Source organism: Dermochelys coriacea, chromosome 22 (assembly GCF_009764565.3).
Source record: "Dermochelys coriacea isolate rDerCor1 chromosome 22, rDerCor1.pri.v4, whole genome shotgun sequence".
NCBI lineage: Eukaryota > Metazoa > Chordata > Testudines > Dermochelyidae > Dermochelys > Dermochelys coriacea.
Window position 1 is genome coordinate 18375242 of NC_050089.1, and position 19472 is coordinate 18394713.

A 19472-nucleotide genomic window follows, 5' to 3' on the forward strand; every position below is an offset into this window, starting at 1 on the left:
CTTTACAACTCCAAATATGTCTGCTCCTATTCTGGCGTTCAATTAGCACACTTTTCTACAACACGCCCCCAGCCATGCCTCCCAGGTATTTTCTAGTCATCAATGCACTGAGCCCCATGCTCCAACAGAGGCAGGGAGAGATAGGGAAACAGGAACAGACAAGTTAAGTGACTTGTCCAAAGCCACAGAAGAAGTCAGTGGCAGAGCTGGGAACAGAATTCCTGACCCCCACTCTGAGCATCAGAGCCACATCCAGGTGTCCTGCTTCCCAGGCCTGTGTGTGAACCACAAGACCAGTCTTACCCCTATAAAGCCCAGCTCCAGCTTGCTCTCCCCGCTGGTGCAGACAGTCCCAGAAGAACGTACCTGGTATGCTTCCTGGTGGGAGCATAGGCCTGTCTGGGAGCAGCTCATCATCAGAGGTGGCAATGGTTTTGATGGCATTGTGGTAGAGTGGTGTGGAGCTGGGCATGGCATACTTGGACATCTGTGACATCATCAGCGAGAGGGGGTTCTGGGAGGGGGATGGATCTGGAGAGGAAGTAAAAGGTATGTTGGGATTCATGGTGCTAGAGGGATTACTGGCTGGCGCGGAGGAATTGCTCCTAGGCCCAGGAAGGAGCGAACCTGCAAGCAAAAGAGAGAGAGACACCCAGCTTAGTGCTCCCTGCAAGCTGCAGCCTGCTCCCATCGGGCAGCATCCCCAATTCTCTGCTTGGAACAGCGATAGACCCAAACCAGGCTGGCCCCCAACCAAAACCCTCTATGGACTCTGGGGAAGTTCTGTGCTGGGACCACCTGCTGTGGTTGTCACCGGAGCCAGACACCCCAAACTATGGGGGAGTTAGATCTGATCTAGTTCCGACTTCCGAGCTCTGGCCCATCCCTCATGAACTGAAGAAGGGGAGGGGTGGGTGCTGAGGGGAAGGCACTGAGTTTGAGGCCTTTTTCTAGCCTAGATACAGAAAACTTTGCCCCTTTCCCCTACCTGCTTCTTATTAAAGTCCCTGCTGGATGCCTGGGGGAAAACGGACACTAACTTCAAGAGCCAATACAGAAGTCAGAGACTGGAAACATGGGGCACGCGTGTGCATGTCAAGTGCGTGGGGGCCGAGTGAGAGTAAGAAAAATGCAGCGATTGGTGGCCAGGCCTGGCTGACAATCCGCTCTGGATGGGAGTATGACACCACCGCGCTAAGTAGCTCTGAGCACATGCTGCCTGCACCATGCAGGGCTACCTGGAACTGTTCTTCCAGCACTAGATACCTCAGGGGCCTCACCCTGACATCCTTTCCCTGGATATAGCTACCTGCATAAATAAATGGACTAAATTCTGATCTACCTGCAAAAAGTCTCCCCAGACAATAGGACCTGGGGCTGAGAAAAGAAACACGGAAATGCAGGGAGCTGGGCATTGGCCAAACACATCTTGCAATCTCCCCAACCCCTGGAATGCACCAAGACAGGTTTGCTCAGTGACACACACAACCTCACTGTCCTCTCCTTTCAGTGCACTTCTACAAGTCAGGACACATGTTTAAGGACTCTGTCTCCCATCAATCCATTTTTCCATCCCTACCCAACCCTGGAAAGCATGAGCCGCTCAGCAGAGGAATTTGGGAATGCTGGCATCCTGGCTCCCCATTTCTAATTTGGTCCAAAGTCTCCCTCCAAACCTCTCCAGTGCATGTTAGGCTGCCTACTGTTTTCCTTCTTGTGAATAAGAGAGCACAGCATGGGGGGGTGGGGGAGGGATGGACACAGCAAATCACTGGCATTAATCACGCCCAGAAGAAGCGAGTGCAGGCTTATATGTGTCAGGCAGGCCAAGCTCATTCAGCCCACCAGGAAATAGCAGTCCCTCTCCAGGCTGTATGCATTTCCTCTAATCTAGGCTCTTGTTCCCTTTTTCCTAATGCTGAGACACATTGCCCTGAGGCCTGGTGCATGGCACAGAAAGGGAGATGGTGTATTCTATCGCTTTGGAAAAGGAACTGGGCTGCTATTACAGCACTTTCAGTGCTGGGCCCTAGATGCTCACTCGCCAACCCAAAATCAAAGAGATTTGGGCCCCAAATCCCAGCACAGGGAGAGTTGGCTATGGGCAGGCAGATTCCCACCACTGTCATGCGGGGAAATAGCCACGTAATCACTACTAGTCTGAGTATTTAGAAAATATGGGTCTAGAAGCCACAGAATTATTGGGCTCCATGAGAGCAACCAGCTATGTGCAGAGCCCTTCAGAGCACCAGGCTTTAATTCTATGGCCCTATCCCACTCACACATCCACACCGTGTAACAGCTTACCCTGATCCAGCCCTCCCATGGAAGCTGACGAATTCATGCTGATAGGCTGCTTGCTCTGGCTGACTCCTGGACTTGGCAAGGTAGTTTTGGGAGATGGCACCCACCCGGGCGAAGGAACGGCCATGGAAGGGGACTTCAGGCGGCTCGGTGAGCTGGTGGGAGACCTGACGTTGAGGGAGGAGCTCATCACCTGGGGCGACTTCAGGGGCCCGGACTGGTTGGAAGGTGGCATGCTGACCATCTGAGAGGGCGTCTGTGGGGACTTCAGGTTGGCAGATGGGGAGGGGACAAGCGGCGAGTGCACCTGGCTGAGCGTCGGGGACTTGAGGTGGGCCATGCCAGGGGAGTTCATCTGGGTGATGTTGATGGTGAGGTCAGAGGGCCTGCGGCCCAGACCCCGTGAGGGTGCCGGGTGCATGTTGGCTAGGTTGCCCCCTTGGGTGGGAGGGGGATTGGAAGCTGGAGGCAAAGGGATGTGGCTGAGCCTGGTGGTGCCGCCGATGTTCCCAATGGACATGGCACCTTGTTCAGGGCTGAACATGTCTGGGGCACTGCTCATCTCCTGGGGCATGCTGGGATAGGGGCCCTGCGTGCCTGAGAAGCCTTGCTGCCCTTGGCTGGGGAACTGTGAGGGGATCATCATCTTCTGTGGCCCCCCCATCATTGTGCCACCACTGCCATTCTGAGCCCTCACCCTGGCCAGATCCTCAGGGCTGATGCCCTGGTGGCCTATCATGTCAGGGCCCCTCATTTTCTGCGACATCATCATCTGCTGCTGTGGGGTCATCTGGACATTGAGGTTCATGTTCATGTTCATGTTGACATTCATGTTCATGTTGAGGTTCCCAGGTCCCATAGGTGCATCCATGTCTCGGAGGCTCGACTGGCTCATGGGTGGGCTTAACATCCCCCGGGTACCCGTGAAGTCCATACCTATGGGTGCGCCACCTAGGCTCTCTCCTGGCATCTGTCCAGGGAACATGGATGGATCGATCTGCCTGTGAGCCTGTATCATCCTCTCCATTTCCAAACCTTGGCTCATGGAGCTGCCAGACATCCCCATGGGCCTCTGCATCACCACTGGGCGCTTCTCCATCAGCTGGTGCCTCAGGATCTCCTCCCTGGCTCGGGGGTTCATGAACCGCTCAGGGTCCCCTTGCCCCGAAGGGTAGGGCAGGCTCCCTTGTGGAAAGTTCCCTGGGCCTCCTATTGGAGGCATATCATCATTCCATCCCATGCCAGGCCTGACTGGCCGCTGCATAGCATTCATGGGCCCAAGGGCATCCATGGGCACATTCTGCATCCCCCCAAAGCCAGTGACCCTCTGCATCTGATTTCCAGGGAACCTTGGCCCTGGGAAGGGGGGCGCTCCCCTCAGCTGCATGGGGTCCTGGACCTCTATGGGTCCCCTTAGCTGGTTGCCCATGCCTGGAGGCCATGGCTCCCCAGGTTTGCTGTGATAGGGCGGTGGTGGCCCCCGGATCATCATGCCACCTATGGACTGGGGGATCAGCATCTCCTGCATAGGTCGACCATGGATGCTGATCTGCTCCTCCTTCCGCCGCTTTTCCTCATAATACTCCTCCTGCAGCTTCCTCCAGGCCACTTGCTCTGGCGTCAGGCTGTCCTGGTTCAGCCGCTGCATCATGATGTTCATCTGCTGCCCCATGTCAGAACCTGGATGGTGGGAGACCTCGTGCTCCAAGTTGGGGCCCCCCAGATTCTGCGTCTGTGAAATCATGGACTGCAGTGGCTCTTCGTACTTCTTCATGCCCACAGGCGGGAGGGGTGCCTGGGTGGGTGGGGCTTGCGGCTGGGGAGCGGGGCCACCCTCACCAGCACTTTGGTTGGATTTCAGGAAGGGCTCAGCCTCGCTGCTGCGCAGCAGCAGGCGCTCAATGTCCCGCAGGGTCTGCAGGGAGCGTTCCCGGTGCTCCAGCTGCTCCTTAGAGAGCCCCTCCGAGTTCATGGGGTTCCTGGGGCCCAGCCCTATCTGCCCATTTCCAGCTGCCCCAGCACTGGCACCATCCCCCAGTAAGTTAGAGCTGGAAGCACTAGAAGAGTCCACCTGCCCGGGCTGCATCGGGTTGGTGGAGGCATTGGGTGTGTTGGGGTGGTTGCTCCCTGGCTGGGTGCTGCCGCTGCTATTTCCCACAGAGTTGGGAGTCAGGTCCCGCCGAATGTCCTCTCCCGTCCCTTCCTGGGATAGGGTGCTTGGTGCAGGCAGAGCTTGCTGACTGATGCTCTGGGGTGGAGGGGGCTGTGCTGGGGGGGGCTGAGGCTGTGCCTGGCTGCCCTGCGATGCTGGGGGCTGGGACTGCGGAGTGCTGGAGGCCGGTGGGTTAACTGGCAGTTGCTCGATGACTCCCAGCATCTTGGGAGCTGGAGCCTGAGAGAGAAAGGGGAAGCCAAAGTCAGCAAGAAACATGTAAGGCAGGTGTGTAGCCCCAGACCTTGTGTGGGCTTTGAGCCCTGAATCCACACAGGAGCCAACTGAGCCCATCTCCCTTGAAAGAATGGGAGCTGCAAACAGGGTCCAGTTGTGACTAGCCATGAGGACACTACCCAGCAGCATGCACAGACAGGAGGGTCTGGCTCACACCCAGCCATACCTGGTCTAGCTTTGCCCGGGGAACATTCTGCTGATGATAGGTCAGGATGGAGTCTGCTCGCCCCTGCAACACGGCTTCTGCGGCACTAAGAAAGAGAGCAGCCAGTCAAGAACAGCAAAGTGTCAAGCCAGAAATAATTAGCAACTCCCTGGGTCCATAGGTTCAGAACTCCCAGCAAGGCTACCTCTGCCCATTGGCCTCCTAGGGGAATGCCCGAGCCCCCTGGGCTCATCGTGGGAATCTCACAGGAGAGCTGGCACTGAACTTCCACCTGTTCTGCACAGATCTCAGGGCATCTCTCTGATAGGAAAACATCTGCCTTGAAATTTCCCCTTCCCCACCTCCAGTATTGTGCACTGTGCTGGGCTCTTCACTGTTTGCTGTGTGCTGCCCCAGAGGGATACAGCATGGGAGGGAGACACTTTGGGATATGTTAGGACTAGAACCCCATATTCTTTGCAAATGTGAAACAACACAAAATAAAAGCAAAAACTATAAAATGAAAACTCACTGTACAGCAGTGGCTCCCGTCCCGCAGGGGGCTGGACCCAGCTCCTTGCACTGGGCTTTGTGACCTGGCGCACAGGGTCACAATGCTGCTCAGGTTTAGCCTGGCAATCCCTCTGCCATCATAACAAGAAGGGATGGGGGAGTGCAGGTGGGCCAAATCTGAGTGAGTAGCATTGTGACCTGGCAGATGGTGTTGCAGCACCACTCACTCAAATTTGGCCCAGCCACACCCTGGTCCTCATGATGGAGGGGCAGCCAGGCCAAACCTGAACAGCACTGTGACTGTGTTTGCCGGGTCTCACCCTAACCCTAAGCTGCTGCAATGGGGTGAGTGTGGGGTCAGGCTCCCTCTGTGCTCCCTCAGAGCCTCCCACTTCTCCTGGGGGCAGGACCTGGATAAAACAGCACAAAGTTCCCAAAAAATAAAATGAAAAATTATAAAAAATAAAAAAAATTTCATAGGACTCTAGCTATGACCTAAGTAGGCACTCTAAAACTGTATGTTCCCCGAGAATCAGTGGCTAAGATACTGCAAAAGAATGAAGGGAGCAAGTTGAGGGCACTCAATAATCTGGAGTGTTAGCACTCAGTGCCTCCCACCGCAATCTATTCTCCCAGGACCCTTCCAGATCACACCACTAATCCATCTAACCAAGTATCCTGCCTCTGGCAGCAGCCAACATGTTTCAGTGTTCCTGTGACCCTTTATTATACATCTGGCCAAACGCACTCCGTGGCTCCTGTTGCAGCTGGCAGCATTAGTGCACTACCAGGAGGCAGCTCGCATTTAAGATGAACTCTCTCCACCAGCACCTGACAACTATGCTAGGGAGAATGTGGAGGGGGGGGAGGTCATGCTAGGGGCAACCCGGGGAATCTGCAGTCCCCACCTTCTCCAGAGGCTGCAGTGCTAACTGCAGCATGTAAGAGGCAGCTGTGGTAGACCACCCCAAGCGGCCAGAGCCAATGGGAAGGATTGGGGAAGAGACAGGGGTTTACCGCTTACGTGTTAGCAAGGTGAGTGGTGAAGACATAAACAAACTGGGAAGGCTGCTTTCCGGCACCACCACCTCCACTGCTCCCAGCCTCGGGCCGCAGGCCAGGAGCAGTGCCATGTGGTGCATTGGAAGAACTGGTCTCATTCAGGCTCGGCAGCGGGTTGGACCCAGGACCAAGCTGCGGGGCTGTGGACATTGCAGGATCTGCTACATTACAGTCTGCAGAGGACACAGGAGAGAGCAGCTGTTACCAACAATCAGCGTAACACAAATTGCTGGGAAGCACTGTGCAGAATGCCAGAGCTAAACAGCACACATTGAATGTCTGGACTAAGGGCAATTACAGACTACGGTGGGTATAACAGAGGAGTTCAGGGCTGGAACAACAGGAGTCTGGGGGGTCAGGATTGAGGGGAACCAGCAAAGCTGCCTATGGTGTGGGGAGCCTGGGGCTGGGATAGTGGGATCGCAAGCTGGGAATGAGAGGCACTGGCAGAGCTGTGTGTCAGGGGAGCCCAGGACTGAAGCAGCAGGGAGTCTGACAGTCAGGATTGTGGGGCAGTGCCAGAGGTGTGTGTGAGGAGAGGATTCAGTGTCTTTAGCCCAACATTCTACCCTGGAGTTTATCCCCTTACAAAACACAGGAAAGAACAAAAATCACATGTGTTGGGCAGCAGGGCATCTCTTCTGCATCTTCCCGGCTGCAGGGCAAGGCTATGCATTCCCCCAACTTCCAGCAGATGGCAGCACACAGCAGGGATTTTTCTGGGCCTGGATGGCTACAGCCTCCCAGAGAGATGTGAGGAGCAGGGAGGGCTTAGTTCCGCCCCTTCATTTTCCCTCCTGGTGAGTGACTGGCCCCAAAGACCCCTAGCTTTCCCCTTGCAGGGCCATTTCCACAGAGACATTCAGGGAACACTGCACACTGGAGCGATAATAATTAATCACTATCAATTATTTAATACTCTTACTTAATATTAATAATAATTGTAATTAACAACACCACTTAGTGCTTTGCATTTGCACAGCGTCCTATGGACAACTGGAGAGTAGTTAGTAGATATTCTGCATTAGCACTTCCATCTACAGAAAGCCCCCTTGAAGCCAGAGCCACACACATTCTCTCTCCCCCATCCCGGCCCTGAACTTGACTGGGAGTGTAAAGCTACTGCGCTTTCATGTGAACTACGAGGCTCTAGCATTAAATACAGGACAAGGCTGGAATGGGGGCAAGGCCAGGATTCACCCAGAGCTTCCTCTGCGCACTGTCCAGACTATGTGTCTCTAAGCAAGACTCCCTAGAGTCTCCAGGCTGGGAGGGGAAATCAGGCTCTTGTCTCTGTCATAGGGGCAGTCTGAGGAAGACTCACTCCTCACCAAGTCATGGGGATCATGGTGCCTGAGTTGGCAAAACTATGCAGAACTGTTAAAATACAGCCATTTTAAAACAGGAGAATGGCCATTTGTTCTCCAGCTGGATGCTCTCTTGTCACACATGGCAGCATCCTGACAATCTGCTCACAGCCAGCTCCAGAAATAACCGTTGGTCTTACCGTCACCTTTCACCCATGGATCACAGAGTGTTTTGTAAAGGGCAGGGCAGCATTATTCCTTTCCATTGAGACACAGAGGAGGAGAAGTGACGTGGTCACCCAATGAATCTGTGGCATAGCCAAGAAGAGAACCCAGTAGTCCTGACTCCCAGCCTAGTGCCCCGGGCTATCCTACCTCAAACCCAGTGATCCAAAGGGAGGAGCCTTGAACAGCAACTTGCTGAAAGCCCGTGTCTGTTTGCACTGCACTGAGTCATATGCAAGGGCAACTCTGCAGCTCCTTGTATACTTGTCCATTTTCTTTATACTGCCTGCCTGCCTTGCTCTGCACCCAGCTGGAGGCCTGCACAGCAGAGGGGAGGATCCTCTCTCTAGGGTGATGCAGAAATGCACATGTCCAACTGGCAACTTCCCTGCAGCAAAGACAGCCAGACTCCCATACAACTTTATGAAGCATTAACATGGAATGACAGCCTTGAAAGAGGACAGTGAAACAGCCAAATAAGTTCAGTTACTGTGTGTTGTGCTGCAACATTGCAAGTGGCTAAAACATTGAATTCTTGAACAGCCTTTGCCATAAATAATGCAGGCAGAAGGCACAAGGCCAGAAGAGGAAGCTAGTGCACTACTAAGACTTTGAGGCCTGCTGTGCTTTGCTATCTTCACTTTCCTCTCCCTCAACCACATCTCTTCAGCCTCTTTGATGCCCTGGTGCAGGGAAGCCCACCAGTGGGGCCTGTTAGCTGCATCATCCGACCCTGTCATGTCTATATTAAAAGTTTTGAAGTCACTCCTGGAAACATCCTTGAAACTGAGCTTAGGTTGGCACAGTGGCCTTGGAGCATCCACAAATTCTCCATACAGGAGATCCTTCAGAATGCATCCATCACCTATCCATTGCAGATGATGAAGCCAGCAACTGTGTTTAAGAATAGTTATTAGACTTGGCAGTTTTGCTTTCTCAGATACTTTGCTGTCAGAAACTTTGGTTTCTCACTTGATATTTAGAATATGAAGACGACAATGGGTGTGGAAGGTGTTTAGCCTACTCACGTCCACTGTAGGTAGTCCAAATCTTGCCACTATACAGCAGTGTAATCAAAGTGCATGGCTGGTAGACCCATACCTTGGTGTGGGTCTGGTGGCTGCCTTTCCAATGTGAGAATTAAGCTCATCATCTAGAGGTAGGTAATCCAGAACAGTTGATCCTAGATAGCAGAGCTTGTGACAAATTCTAGCATGGTACTAGCTATTAAAACTTCTGGTGCAGTCCACACGTGTGCCATAATCATGGTCTTCTTTAGACCAATGATTAGTCCAAATTTGTTACAAGCTAGTGCAAAGCTACTATCAAGTTGCTAAAGGTCCTCTTCACTGTGTGCAACAAACAGCACTCCATCAGCACAAAGAAGTTCCCTTATTAGCAGGTATTTGACTTTGCTGTTAGCTCTTATATGTGCAATGTTGAAGCGTTTTCCATACACCCTCAGTGCTAGAAGAGAAAGTATGACAAAGCAGCAGAGAGAAAAATATACTGAAAAGTGTTAGTGCCAAAACACATCCCTGTGATACCACTGTGGATTACAAAGCAGTGAGCTTGATCATCATCATATTGGACTGTAGCCTTCATGCCATTGTGGAAGGACTGAATTAGACTGACGAGGACTGGGGGGAGGGGGGACCCGCAACAAATGATCTTGCAATTGGAAAAGACCCATTCTGATGACCAGGTCAATAGCCTTTGTAAGATCCATGAAGGCCATGTAGAGAGGTTTTCCTTGTTCTTGACATTTTTCTTGTAGCTACCTTAGTGAAGACTATGTGAATAGTTGATCTACTGACATGGAAGTTACAGCAACTCTCTGAATATATGCGTTCAACAAGAACTTGGAGTCTTTTGAGGTTGACCAGTGCGAATGCCTTACCAGCAATCCTACAGAAAGAGATTCCTTTGTAGCTGCTGCAATCACTCCGTTCTCCTTTGTTTTTATACAGCATTATGATGTTGGCATCATTCATATCTTGCAATACCCCTCCTTCCCTCCCCCAGGCAAACAAGACATTGGGCAGATGTTTAAGTCTTACTATAGTACTTCAGCTGGAATTCCTTCTTTTCCTGTAGCCCTTCCTGGTGCTAGGGAGGTGATTGCCTTTTCAGGCACATTTATAGATGGTTTATATCAAACTCTTTGATAGTCTGAAGCCTGGGGACTGCATTTAGCACTGCTTCAGAAAGACTGGTTTCATGTGACTAAAGCTTGTGATACTGCATCTATTTGCTTCTGTTGATGATCACAGAATCATAGAATATCAGGGTTGGAAGGGACCTCAGGAGGTCATCTAGTCCAATCCCCTTCTCAAAGCAGGACCAATCCCCAATTTTTTCCCCAGATTCCTAAATGGCCCCCTCAAGGATTGAACTCACAACGCTGGGTTTAGCAGGCCAATGCTCAACCCACTGAGCTATCCCTCCCCGCAAGGGATGATGAGACATGATGATGTCTCCATTAAGAGACCTGAGTGGGGCAGTCTTCCTGGCTGAAGACACTATTGCTTTCTTGATTCCATCATCCCCTTAGATGATTCCAATCATCCTCTTAGACCTCCATTCTCAAAGGACATCTGTATCTTTTCACAGAGAGAGAGCGCGCCAGTACGATTAAGCATGTTGCCTTGTTGTTTGTTGCAATGTGTTCTTGGCCATTCTGAGGTTAGCACATATTTCAGGAGAGGGGTTCAAGTTGTAGCGGATATATGACATGCATTTTGCTTCAATAACTGGAAGCATACTTCAGAGTATGTGGCAAACCAGTCTTTATCCTGTGCAGTCTTTTTACCGAAAGCTAGGGTTGCAGCTATGTGGATGGAGAAGATGACAACATGAGTCCCTTATGTCAAATTGGGAGAATGGGTTGGAAAGGGTGTGGGGGAGGTGTTCATGTCTAGAAGTGTTTAGAGTTTTAAGAAATACAAACCATCATGAATATTGATCTAGGAAAAGCCCCTCTATCATTTTAGGGGCAATTGGTCTGATTCACAAACTCTTAGCTTCACACTTTTCTTAATGACTTTACCACGTTCTACTTGCTGTGAGCAGAATTTTAAAAAAATACAACTGTGGAGAAAAAGGGAAGCGAATGGAAAGATCCAGGGAAACAAATCTAGCTTTTTCTTCCAGTAGCTGGGGAACTTGTCTGTTGGGAAAGCCATTGGCAGGATGAAGAGGAATGAGAATGTGAAAGATGGACCCAAATGGACCTGACACAGCTACCTCAAAAATATTTTCACTTCCACAGTTTGAAAATAGTTGAATTCAAGATGCAACAAATCAAAGGATTTTGCTGTTTCGGGAACGCAGGAGGGACCATCAGTTTGTTCACAACCCACCCCCCAGACAGAGACAGACAGACATACAGGTCAGATCACTGTGCTATTTATTAAGCTGAGAGAAGTGCCTCAGCTTCCAGCTAAACACAAAGTGACACTCTTTTAACATATGAGATTCCCATGGGTGTGGAGGGAGGACTGAGATGGGGGAAATGAGGGAGCGGAGGCTTAAGAGTCACATGAAACCTATTGATAAAACGTCACCGTTCCCAAGAGACTTACAATAAAAACCATCAGGGCCTCAGAGCAAGCTTTTAACTTGATTTAAAGCCTTGATCAGAAATTAAGTCAGTGTGCAGTGCACTCTGGTTAACTCAGCCCTGTCCAGATTCTTGGCAGGCCCTGAGCATTTCCCTCGATGCCAGAGCACAACTGCCTCCAGACAGGGTTGTAGTGACTCCAGAGTGGATGGTCCAACAGTACAGTGTGAACAGGGATCTAAATCCATGCAGGATGCACTCTCTGCAGCACAGCGCTCACAAAACATGATGAACTCTGTGCATGCCCATTGGTCTGCAAAACAGCACTGAAGCCAAGTCAGTGCCAGCCATGCACAAGAGCCTATCGTGGCCAGCCCACTTGTCATGTGGGTTGGGGGGGGAATGTCCCCCCCAGCCCACTTGTCATGTGGGTTGGGGGGGGAATGTCCCCCCATGGAGATGGGGCCAAGAGGGCTGGGGGACTGATACAGTCCCATATCACACACCGACTCCTCCTACCCTCACACCGCATTCAACAATCCTCCAGCACTCCACCGCCTAAACCATACTGCACAAAATCCACCTGCAAAGCACCACACCACACCTCCCTCACAATACACACACAGTGTGTGCAATACCACAACCTTGCAGCATCAACACACGCCTCACCAAGCGCCCTATTAAGCCAGCAGACAGCTTCTTTTGGGAGCCTTTAGTTGCCATCGCTGCCTTCTCTGACGGACTCCAGGGCAGGAACTGGGCATGCAGTGATCTCGGGGCTGTTTGGGGAGGGGATACTCACTGTGTGTGCTGCTGATGGGTTTGTCGTCCTCCTCGCTGTCCGGGCCTGAGCACCATTCGTCCCCACTGTATGGCTGTTTCCTCTCCAGCACACACCGACGCTTGCTGCGGGGAGCCACCTCACCTGCAGTGGGATAGTACCTGTCAGAAAGCGGGGAGTGCCACGGCACAGCCATGGACTGAATAGGCTTGGGCTCTGCCCCACCACCTCCTGGCACTTAGAGTCATGTTAGCAAAACCAGCTAGGAGAGTCCAGTGAACAGAGGGGCAGATGTACAAGGGTTCAGCTCCCTGAGATAGGCCTCACCCTGGCCTTGACAGCCAGCCTCAGCCTGCTTCCTGCACTAAACCACAGCAATCCCACCCAGCACAGAGCTATGTGGACTCCTGCCCAATGGCTGAACAGCCCTACTGTGGGTCAGAAGCCCTGCTACCCCCAAATAGTGCAGGACCTGCACCGAGACTCCCTCCTACAGTGCACAACTTGGAAGTAGCATTTCCATCTCTGCTCCAAGACCACTGGCAGAACTGTGATGTGCCTGCAGCAAGGCCCTGGTTGTGCTGTGGGTGAGGCCCTGCTAGCACGTCTTTGCAAAAAAGCATTTAGCAGTCAGACCCCAGGCTGGGAGCCTGCTCCAGGTCCCCTTCTCCAATGCAGTCATTCCTCACCTATGGGGGGATGGGATCACAGCCTGAGCTGGGTCCAAACAGCTACCACAGAACTGTTTACAACAGCGTGAGATTGTCTGTCAGAGATCCAGAAGCTTTTGCTGGAGCCCCAGAACCATCCAGGAGCTGCGACCCAGACGTTAGCCAGGGGAGGCAAAGCTGCTGCTGGAGCACTGAGTGGGAAAGCTCAGTCAATACCAGCCGTCTCTGCCATTCACAAGAGCTCAGTCTGGTGCAACAGACTGACATGGGAGCTCATTAGAGGCCTGTCAACTCCCATCTCTCTGCTGGCTGCAGCAGGATTGTTCCCAACAGGGTCCCAACCAGAGGTTTGCCCTGAGTAACAAATGTGCCAAGCAATGGGGCTCCTACCCTCCCTTTGGGAGGTGATTCCCCAGCCTGAGCCATCACACTGCCGGGCAGCTTTCCTGGCATCCAGCCCAAATTTTTCCCTCTCAGTCTCTTCTCTCTCATTGCTCCTGCACTAACTCCCCTGCCTGCATGGGGTTCACATTCCCCAGCTCTCCTCCCAGCCAGACACAATGAGTGCTCTCCCTTGACATCTTGGCCTCAGCATTTAGACTCTCCCCAGAGGCCTGAATCTGCAGCTGTGGATGGTGACTGGCAGGGAGAGATGCACCACTGGTTTTCATACAAGAAAAATTACTAGCCACCCCTTCCTGCCCCCAGAAAATGGCAACTAGTTCCAATCGGAGAAGAATTAAAGGGGAAGGCGCCGGGGGGACGGCGACGCTAGGGACATGACTGCAAAAAACAACCTTAGAAGCTCAGCTAGGCCAAAGCAACAGGCACATGCTGCATTGGGGCAGGAATGTAGCTTTTGCCCCAGAGATTGCTTCCTGCCCAATGGATTTAATGGTCTCTCAACAAGGCAACAGGCAGGAGAGCAGTGTGTCCCCCTCCCAGGGCTTTGACATGTTCAGAACCTGGCCTGTTCCGTCCCACCATCATCAGAACATAAGAATGGCCATACTGGGTCAGACCAAGTCCATCTAGCCCAGTATCCTGTAATCTGACAATGGCTAGTGCCAGGTGCTTCAGAGGCACAGAATGAACAGAATAGGCAATTATCAAATGATCCATCCCCCGTCATCCAGTCCCAGCTTCTGGGAATCGAAGGGTTAGGGATACCCAGAGCATGGGGTTGTGACCCTGACCATCTTGGCTAATAGCCAGTTTTGGACCTATTCTCCATGAACGTATCTAATTCTTTTTTGAACCCAGTTATACTTTTGGCCTACACAGCATCCCTGGAAATCAGTTCCACAGGTGTCCAGGACCACCCAGCATGCAGGAGGGAAGAGTAACATAGAGCAAGGATCAGCCTTGCCAACCCAGCATCCATGTTTTTTGTGTTGTTGGGTTTTTTTGGGGGGGGGGTGGGGAGCGTTGTATCCATGATGTGTGACCAGGAGAGAGAGGTCTGCACATATCTTTGCTAGTAAGCATCCTCTCCAGCTGCCTCAGAGGATGAATCTCAGGCTGCAGCTCTATAAACACAAGCAGCTTGGAATAAGAGATACTTTATTATTATTTGAAAGGAATCCCTATACCTAGGGCCCCACCAAATTCACGGCCAGGAACGTGTCACGGACTGCAAAATCTGGTCTCCCCCCATGAAATCTGGTCTTTTGTGTGCTTTTACCCTACACTATACAGATTTCACAGGGAAGACCAACGTTTTTCCAATTGAGGGTCTGACCTAAAAAGGAGTTGCAGGAGGGTCGCGGTATTGCCACCCTTACTTCTGCGCTGCCTTCAGAGCCGGACGGCCAGAGTGTGGTGACTGTTGGTCGGGTGCCCAGCTCTGAAGGCAGCGCCCCGCCAGCAGCAGTGCAGAAGTAAAGGTGGCAATACCATACTACGCCACTCGTACTTCTGTGCTGCCGCCTTCAGAGTTGGGTGGCCGGAGAGCGTCAGCTGCTGACTGAGGCCCAGCTCTGCAGGCAGCAGTGCAGAAGTAAGAGTGGCAATACCATACCATGCTCACTTCTGTGCTGTTGCTGGCGGTGGCACTGCCTTCAGAGTGGGCTCCCAGCCAGCTGCTGCCGCTCTCCAACTCCTCAGCTCTGAAGGCAGCACCGCCACGAGCAGCTGCACGGAAGTAAAGGTAGCAGAACCACATCCCCCTACAATAATCTTGCGACACTCCACCTCCCAACTCCTTTTTGGGTCAGGACCCTTACAATTACAAACACTCGGAAATGTCAAATTTAATAGCTGAAATAATGAAATTTATGATTTTAAAATCCTATGACCGTGAAATTGACCAAAACGGACTGTGAATTTGGTAGGGCCCTACATATACTCAAATGCTACTTGGCTTCTGCTGTGAATGAGGGAAGGCTTTGGCACTAAGCCCAAGGTCGCGAGGCAGAGATTTCCAGGGGTGAAAACGGAAGGGAGGTTTAGGGCCCTTTGTGGGATTGGTGTCATAATACCCTGCATTTTATGACATTTGTCACCTGAGGATCTCAAAGCACTTTGCAAGACTGGCTATTGTCCCCATTACACAGAGGGATAGACTGAGGCTCAGAGAGGGGGGAAAGACTTGCCTAAAGTCACACAGGGTGTCAGTGTCAGAGCCAGGAATAGAACACAGGAGTGTTGACTTCCAGTCTTCTGCTGTAACCCCCAAGACATCACTTCTTCATTGAGCCTCTTACACAGAACAGTGTTTAGAGATCAGATTCAAGATAGACATCAGTGAGCTGTAGCTGAATTGGGAGGCCAAAGAATTTACATAGGAGATTTAGGCATTCTAGACTGAGTTATTTTGATAATTCACCTGTTAAACTCAATGCTACAATATACCGAGACAAAAGCATAGTTGGATTCAATAAAGGATTAATCATTTACATGGATAATGAGAACATCCCCATCCCATTAGCCAGGGCTATGAACTCTCACATTCCAGGTCATTAGCCAATCTCCCAGTCACTGAGGAAGAAACCTTCCTTTTAGGCAGGACATAGTCTACAATGGTGTTTCTTGCACCTTCCTCTGAAGCAGCTGGCACTGGCTATGGTCAGGGACAAGACACTGGGCTGGATGCAGCTCTGGTCCAAGCCAGCCTGCCAACTTATGTTCCTATAGAAAACTAAAGAGATCTTTGATCATGAGACGTGCTGGAATATGGGCCAGGGCAGCAGTGCTACTCCTGGGAAGAGCAACTCCAGGCTACCAGGTGTAAAGATGGCCCCGAAGAAGAACCAAAGATACTGCCTGAGGTTCTCACTTTGCAACTCACAGGCAAAATGTCCCCATGTCTGCTGTAGTGAGTGCCACATGCAGCCCTTTGGCACAGTGATCTGTAGGGCCCAACAGGCTGTGAGAGGCTGGTTAGAACAGGGAAGCCAATGGTCAGGAAGTGCTAACTCAGCTCTTTTCCAGAAACCATGTGATTTAACTCAGAAGTCATCCATTGCAAACAAAACCACTAACTCTCCAACAAGCAACCCTCACACCAACTCCCTCTAACCACGGCTGGGCAGAAACAAGACAGCTGCAAGGGCATCACAAAGAGTTAGATCTTTGGCAACAGCAATTAGACAATTAACAAAACCTGTCTCAGTTCTGTGCTTGGAGTCCGCACTATCGGGATTTTCACCACAACTCCTGATGACATGCTGCAGCTCACTGGGGCCCCAGAAGCTAGTGCAAAACGGAGCCCAGTATGGAGTATGTAGAGTGTCTGGGGTGTAGCTGCCAAACAGTGCAATCCAAGCATTCCCCAGCAGAAGGTGCTGTAAGGAGTAGCGTAGGAACACAGGCCATGAGTGAGCTCACCGTTATTCCAGTCCACCTGAAAGGAGAGAGCAGCCCAATGGTGCAGGAGCACAGGCTGAGTAGGGGAGCTCCTAGCTAGCCCACCAGGGGTACTGCAGGATCACAGGTTGCAGGAAAGGCTCTTAGCTGCTCTACACCCAGTTCCCACTAGGATGCGAGGGGCAGTTCAGAGGAAATCTTTCCAAGGCAAAAGTTTTTGAGCATTACCTTTCGATTCCGTGTCCAGTGAGGGGGTGCTGGCTTCCCGCTGTTCTGAGTCCACCGAGATGCTTCGTTCCCGTTTCACTTTGCCCTTCAAAGGGCCAAAGTTTGGGACAGCGTTCTGGCTGTTTTTCAGTCCAGAGTTGCCAGGAGAAATCTGATTGGCTTTGCTGCCATGATTTCCCGCCCCCACGCCCTTAGACCCCAGGTTGCAGGTGGGTCCTTGGTTCACATTATGGTGCTGAGACTGGGTGCCGCTGTTACCTGTCTTTCCATGATTGGTCAGTTTATTGTCAGGGTGCATTTGATTGGCTAAAACTTCTGGCAGCGACAGTGGAGGGAGCTCTATGTCCCTGCTGCTGCTTCCCTTTGGTCAAAACACCTGCAAAAAGAGAAAGCAACCAATAAACCTCTGTGCCCCACATGCCTCCACCACCAGGAGTACCCATGGGCCTCCCCGCAAGCCATCCAGGGTGCCCACAGCCCAAGTACCTCTTCCCCTCTTTCCATTGAGGGTGCTTGCACCCCTTGCGCCTGTCCCCAACCCTGACAGAAAGTGCCTGCACCCACACCTACCACTATGAGTAGAGCCATGTGCGGATACAAAGTTCGTATCCATATCTGATCTGCAATCCGCAAACATGGTCCATGGGTATCCACATCCCCGCAGATTTGCAGGGTTCTAACTATTAGCAAAGCCCAGCATGCCCAGTTCAGTAGTCCTGGCACACTACACATTGCTAGGGATGGACAAATGGGGGAGACTGGACACAAAATTCTACATTCTGGGTCATCCCATGACACCACCTCTTCACCCCCCAAAAATAAGTTTTGAAGGCCTTTTTGCCAGGAATAATGTGATTCACAATAATATTTTCTAAGTTGCATATTTAAATGTTATATTGGGGACCCAGGAGATCACAGCTGTCACTGTGCTGCCTATCTGGCTGTGTGGAACTTCAAGGTGGCAGGACAGAACCAGACTTCCCAAAGGCAAAAATCAGGCCCTGACCACTTGAGCTAAAGGAGAAGCCTCCTTTGCTAGAAGCAGTATAAGATCTATGACACACAGAAAAGCAATTCCACCAAGTAGAGGCATGTATATATGCACACCAATTCAGTATGTTATGAATAAAACAGGGCTATTTTCACTCAAAGCTTGTCCTCTCTTGAATGGAAGGACACCCAGCACAATTCTTCCACACTTTCAGACAGATGTGGACAAATTGGAGAAAGTCCAGAGGAGAGCAACAAAAATGATTAAAGGTCTCTAGAAAACATGCCCTACAACGAAGGATTGTGGGTGGGGAGGGAGGGGAAGCTTTATTTAGTTTGGAGAAGAGACGACTGAGGGGGGACATGATTACAGTCTTCAAGTAGGTAACAGGTTGTTATAAAGAGCAGGGTGATAAACTGCTCTCCTTAACCACTGAGGACAGGACAAGAAGCGATGGGCTTAAATTGCACCAAGGGAGATTTAGGTTAGACATTAGGAAAAACTTTCTGTCAGGGTAGTTAAGCACTGTAACAAGTTACCTAGGGAGGCTGTGCAATCTCTGTCATTGGAGGTTTTTAAGAGCAGGTTACACAAACACCTGTCAGGGATGGTCTAGATAATACTTAGTCCTACCTCAGTGCAGGGAACTGGACTACACGACCTATTGAAGTCCCTTCCAGTCCTGCATTTCTAAGATTTTGCAAGTGTTTCCCAGAGTACAGAACAACTTTGTACAGGGAACAGAATACAGAGCCCTCAGGGCCTTAGCACCCCAAATTCTACTGCCCATTTCTCAGCCAGTCCCAGCTGTTGCTAGTACTGAAAGAGCCTTTCCGGTGCTTTGCAAAACACATGAGACATGGTGCCTACCAGTCAGCACGTGGTTCAACCTGATGGACAAGGTGTGACAACCCAGCCCACTGAGGAGAGGGATGCAGTGGGAGCAGGAGGTGAGAGGGGGCTGTTCCGAGCAGGAAATAATGAACAAGGCTGAGGGAAGGAGGGGATGGAGGCAGTGGGATGGATGGGGGGGGGGGCAGAGAGGTGAGAGACAGGCAGAAGTGAGAGCAGGCAGGGGAACCAGCTAGCCAAGCAACAGTCACTGCTCTTGTAGGGGGCAAAGGAGTAGCTTTAGCACCTGCTACAGTGGCCTGAGACAGGGATGCTTGATGGATGGAGAAAGCTCCATACCAGCCAGAACTTCCAGCTGGATGTTGTGGTGCAGCATGGGGCTGCCAGGGATAATGGGGTGAGGTCTTCACCATACCAGACCTTGGGCACAGTTCTCTAGCTAGCCCCACAGGATGCTCAGAGGGAAGACGGGAGCAAAGGGCACATATGGGAGGCTGGGGAGCGGTGTGGGAGTGTTTGTTCAGGAAATGCAGATTCAGCTTTTCAGCAGCATCTATCTGACTTAACAGAGGACT

General features: G+C 51.5%; 1 protein-coding gene across 8 annotated transcripts in view; it reads right to left on the reverse strand.

Moving 5' to 3' along the window:
- BCL9L (BCL9 like) overlaps positions 1-19472 on the reverse strand; it is a 161199-nt gene that overhangs the window by 8168 nt on the left and 133559 nt on the right. For 5 of the 8 annotated variants that reach the window (XM_043500909.1, XM_038380923.2, XM_038380922.2 and 2 more), the window contains 6 exons: positions 17055-17430; positions 12370-12492; positions 6436-6646; positions 4920-5004; positions 2308-4696; positions 367-627 (listed from right to left, as the gene is read on the reverse strand). In XM_043500909.1, the coding sequence (XP_043356844.1) occupies positions 367-627; positions 2308-4696; positions 4920-5004; positions 6436-6646; positions 12370-12492; positions 17055-17352 (3367 nt within the window). In that variant the 5' untranslated portion in view covers positions 17353-17430. Of the gene's footprint in view, positions 1-366; positions 628-2307; positions 4697-4919; positions 5005-6435; positions 6647-12369; positions 12493-17054; positions 17431-19472 lie in introns of those variants that run through there. The other 3 variants (XM_038380925.2, XM_043500913.1, XM_038380927.2) reach the window with 2 other exon arrangements.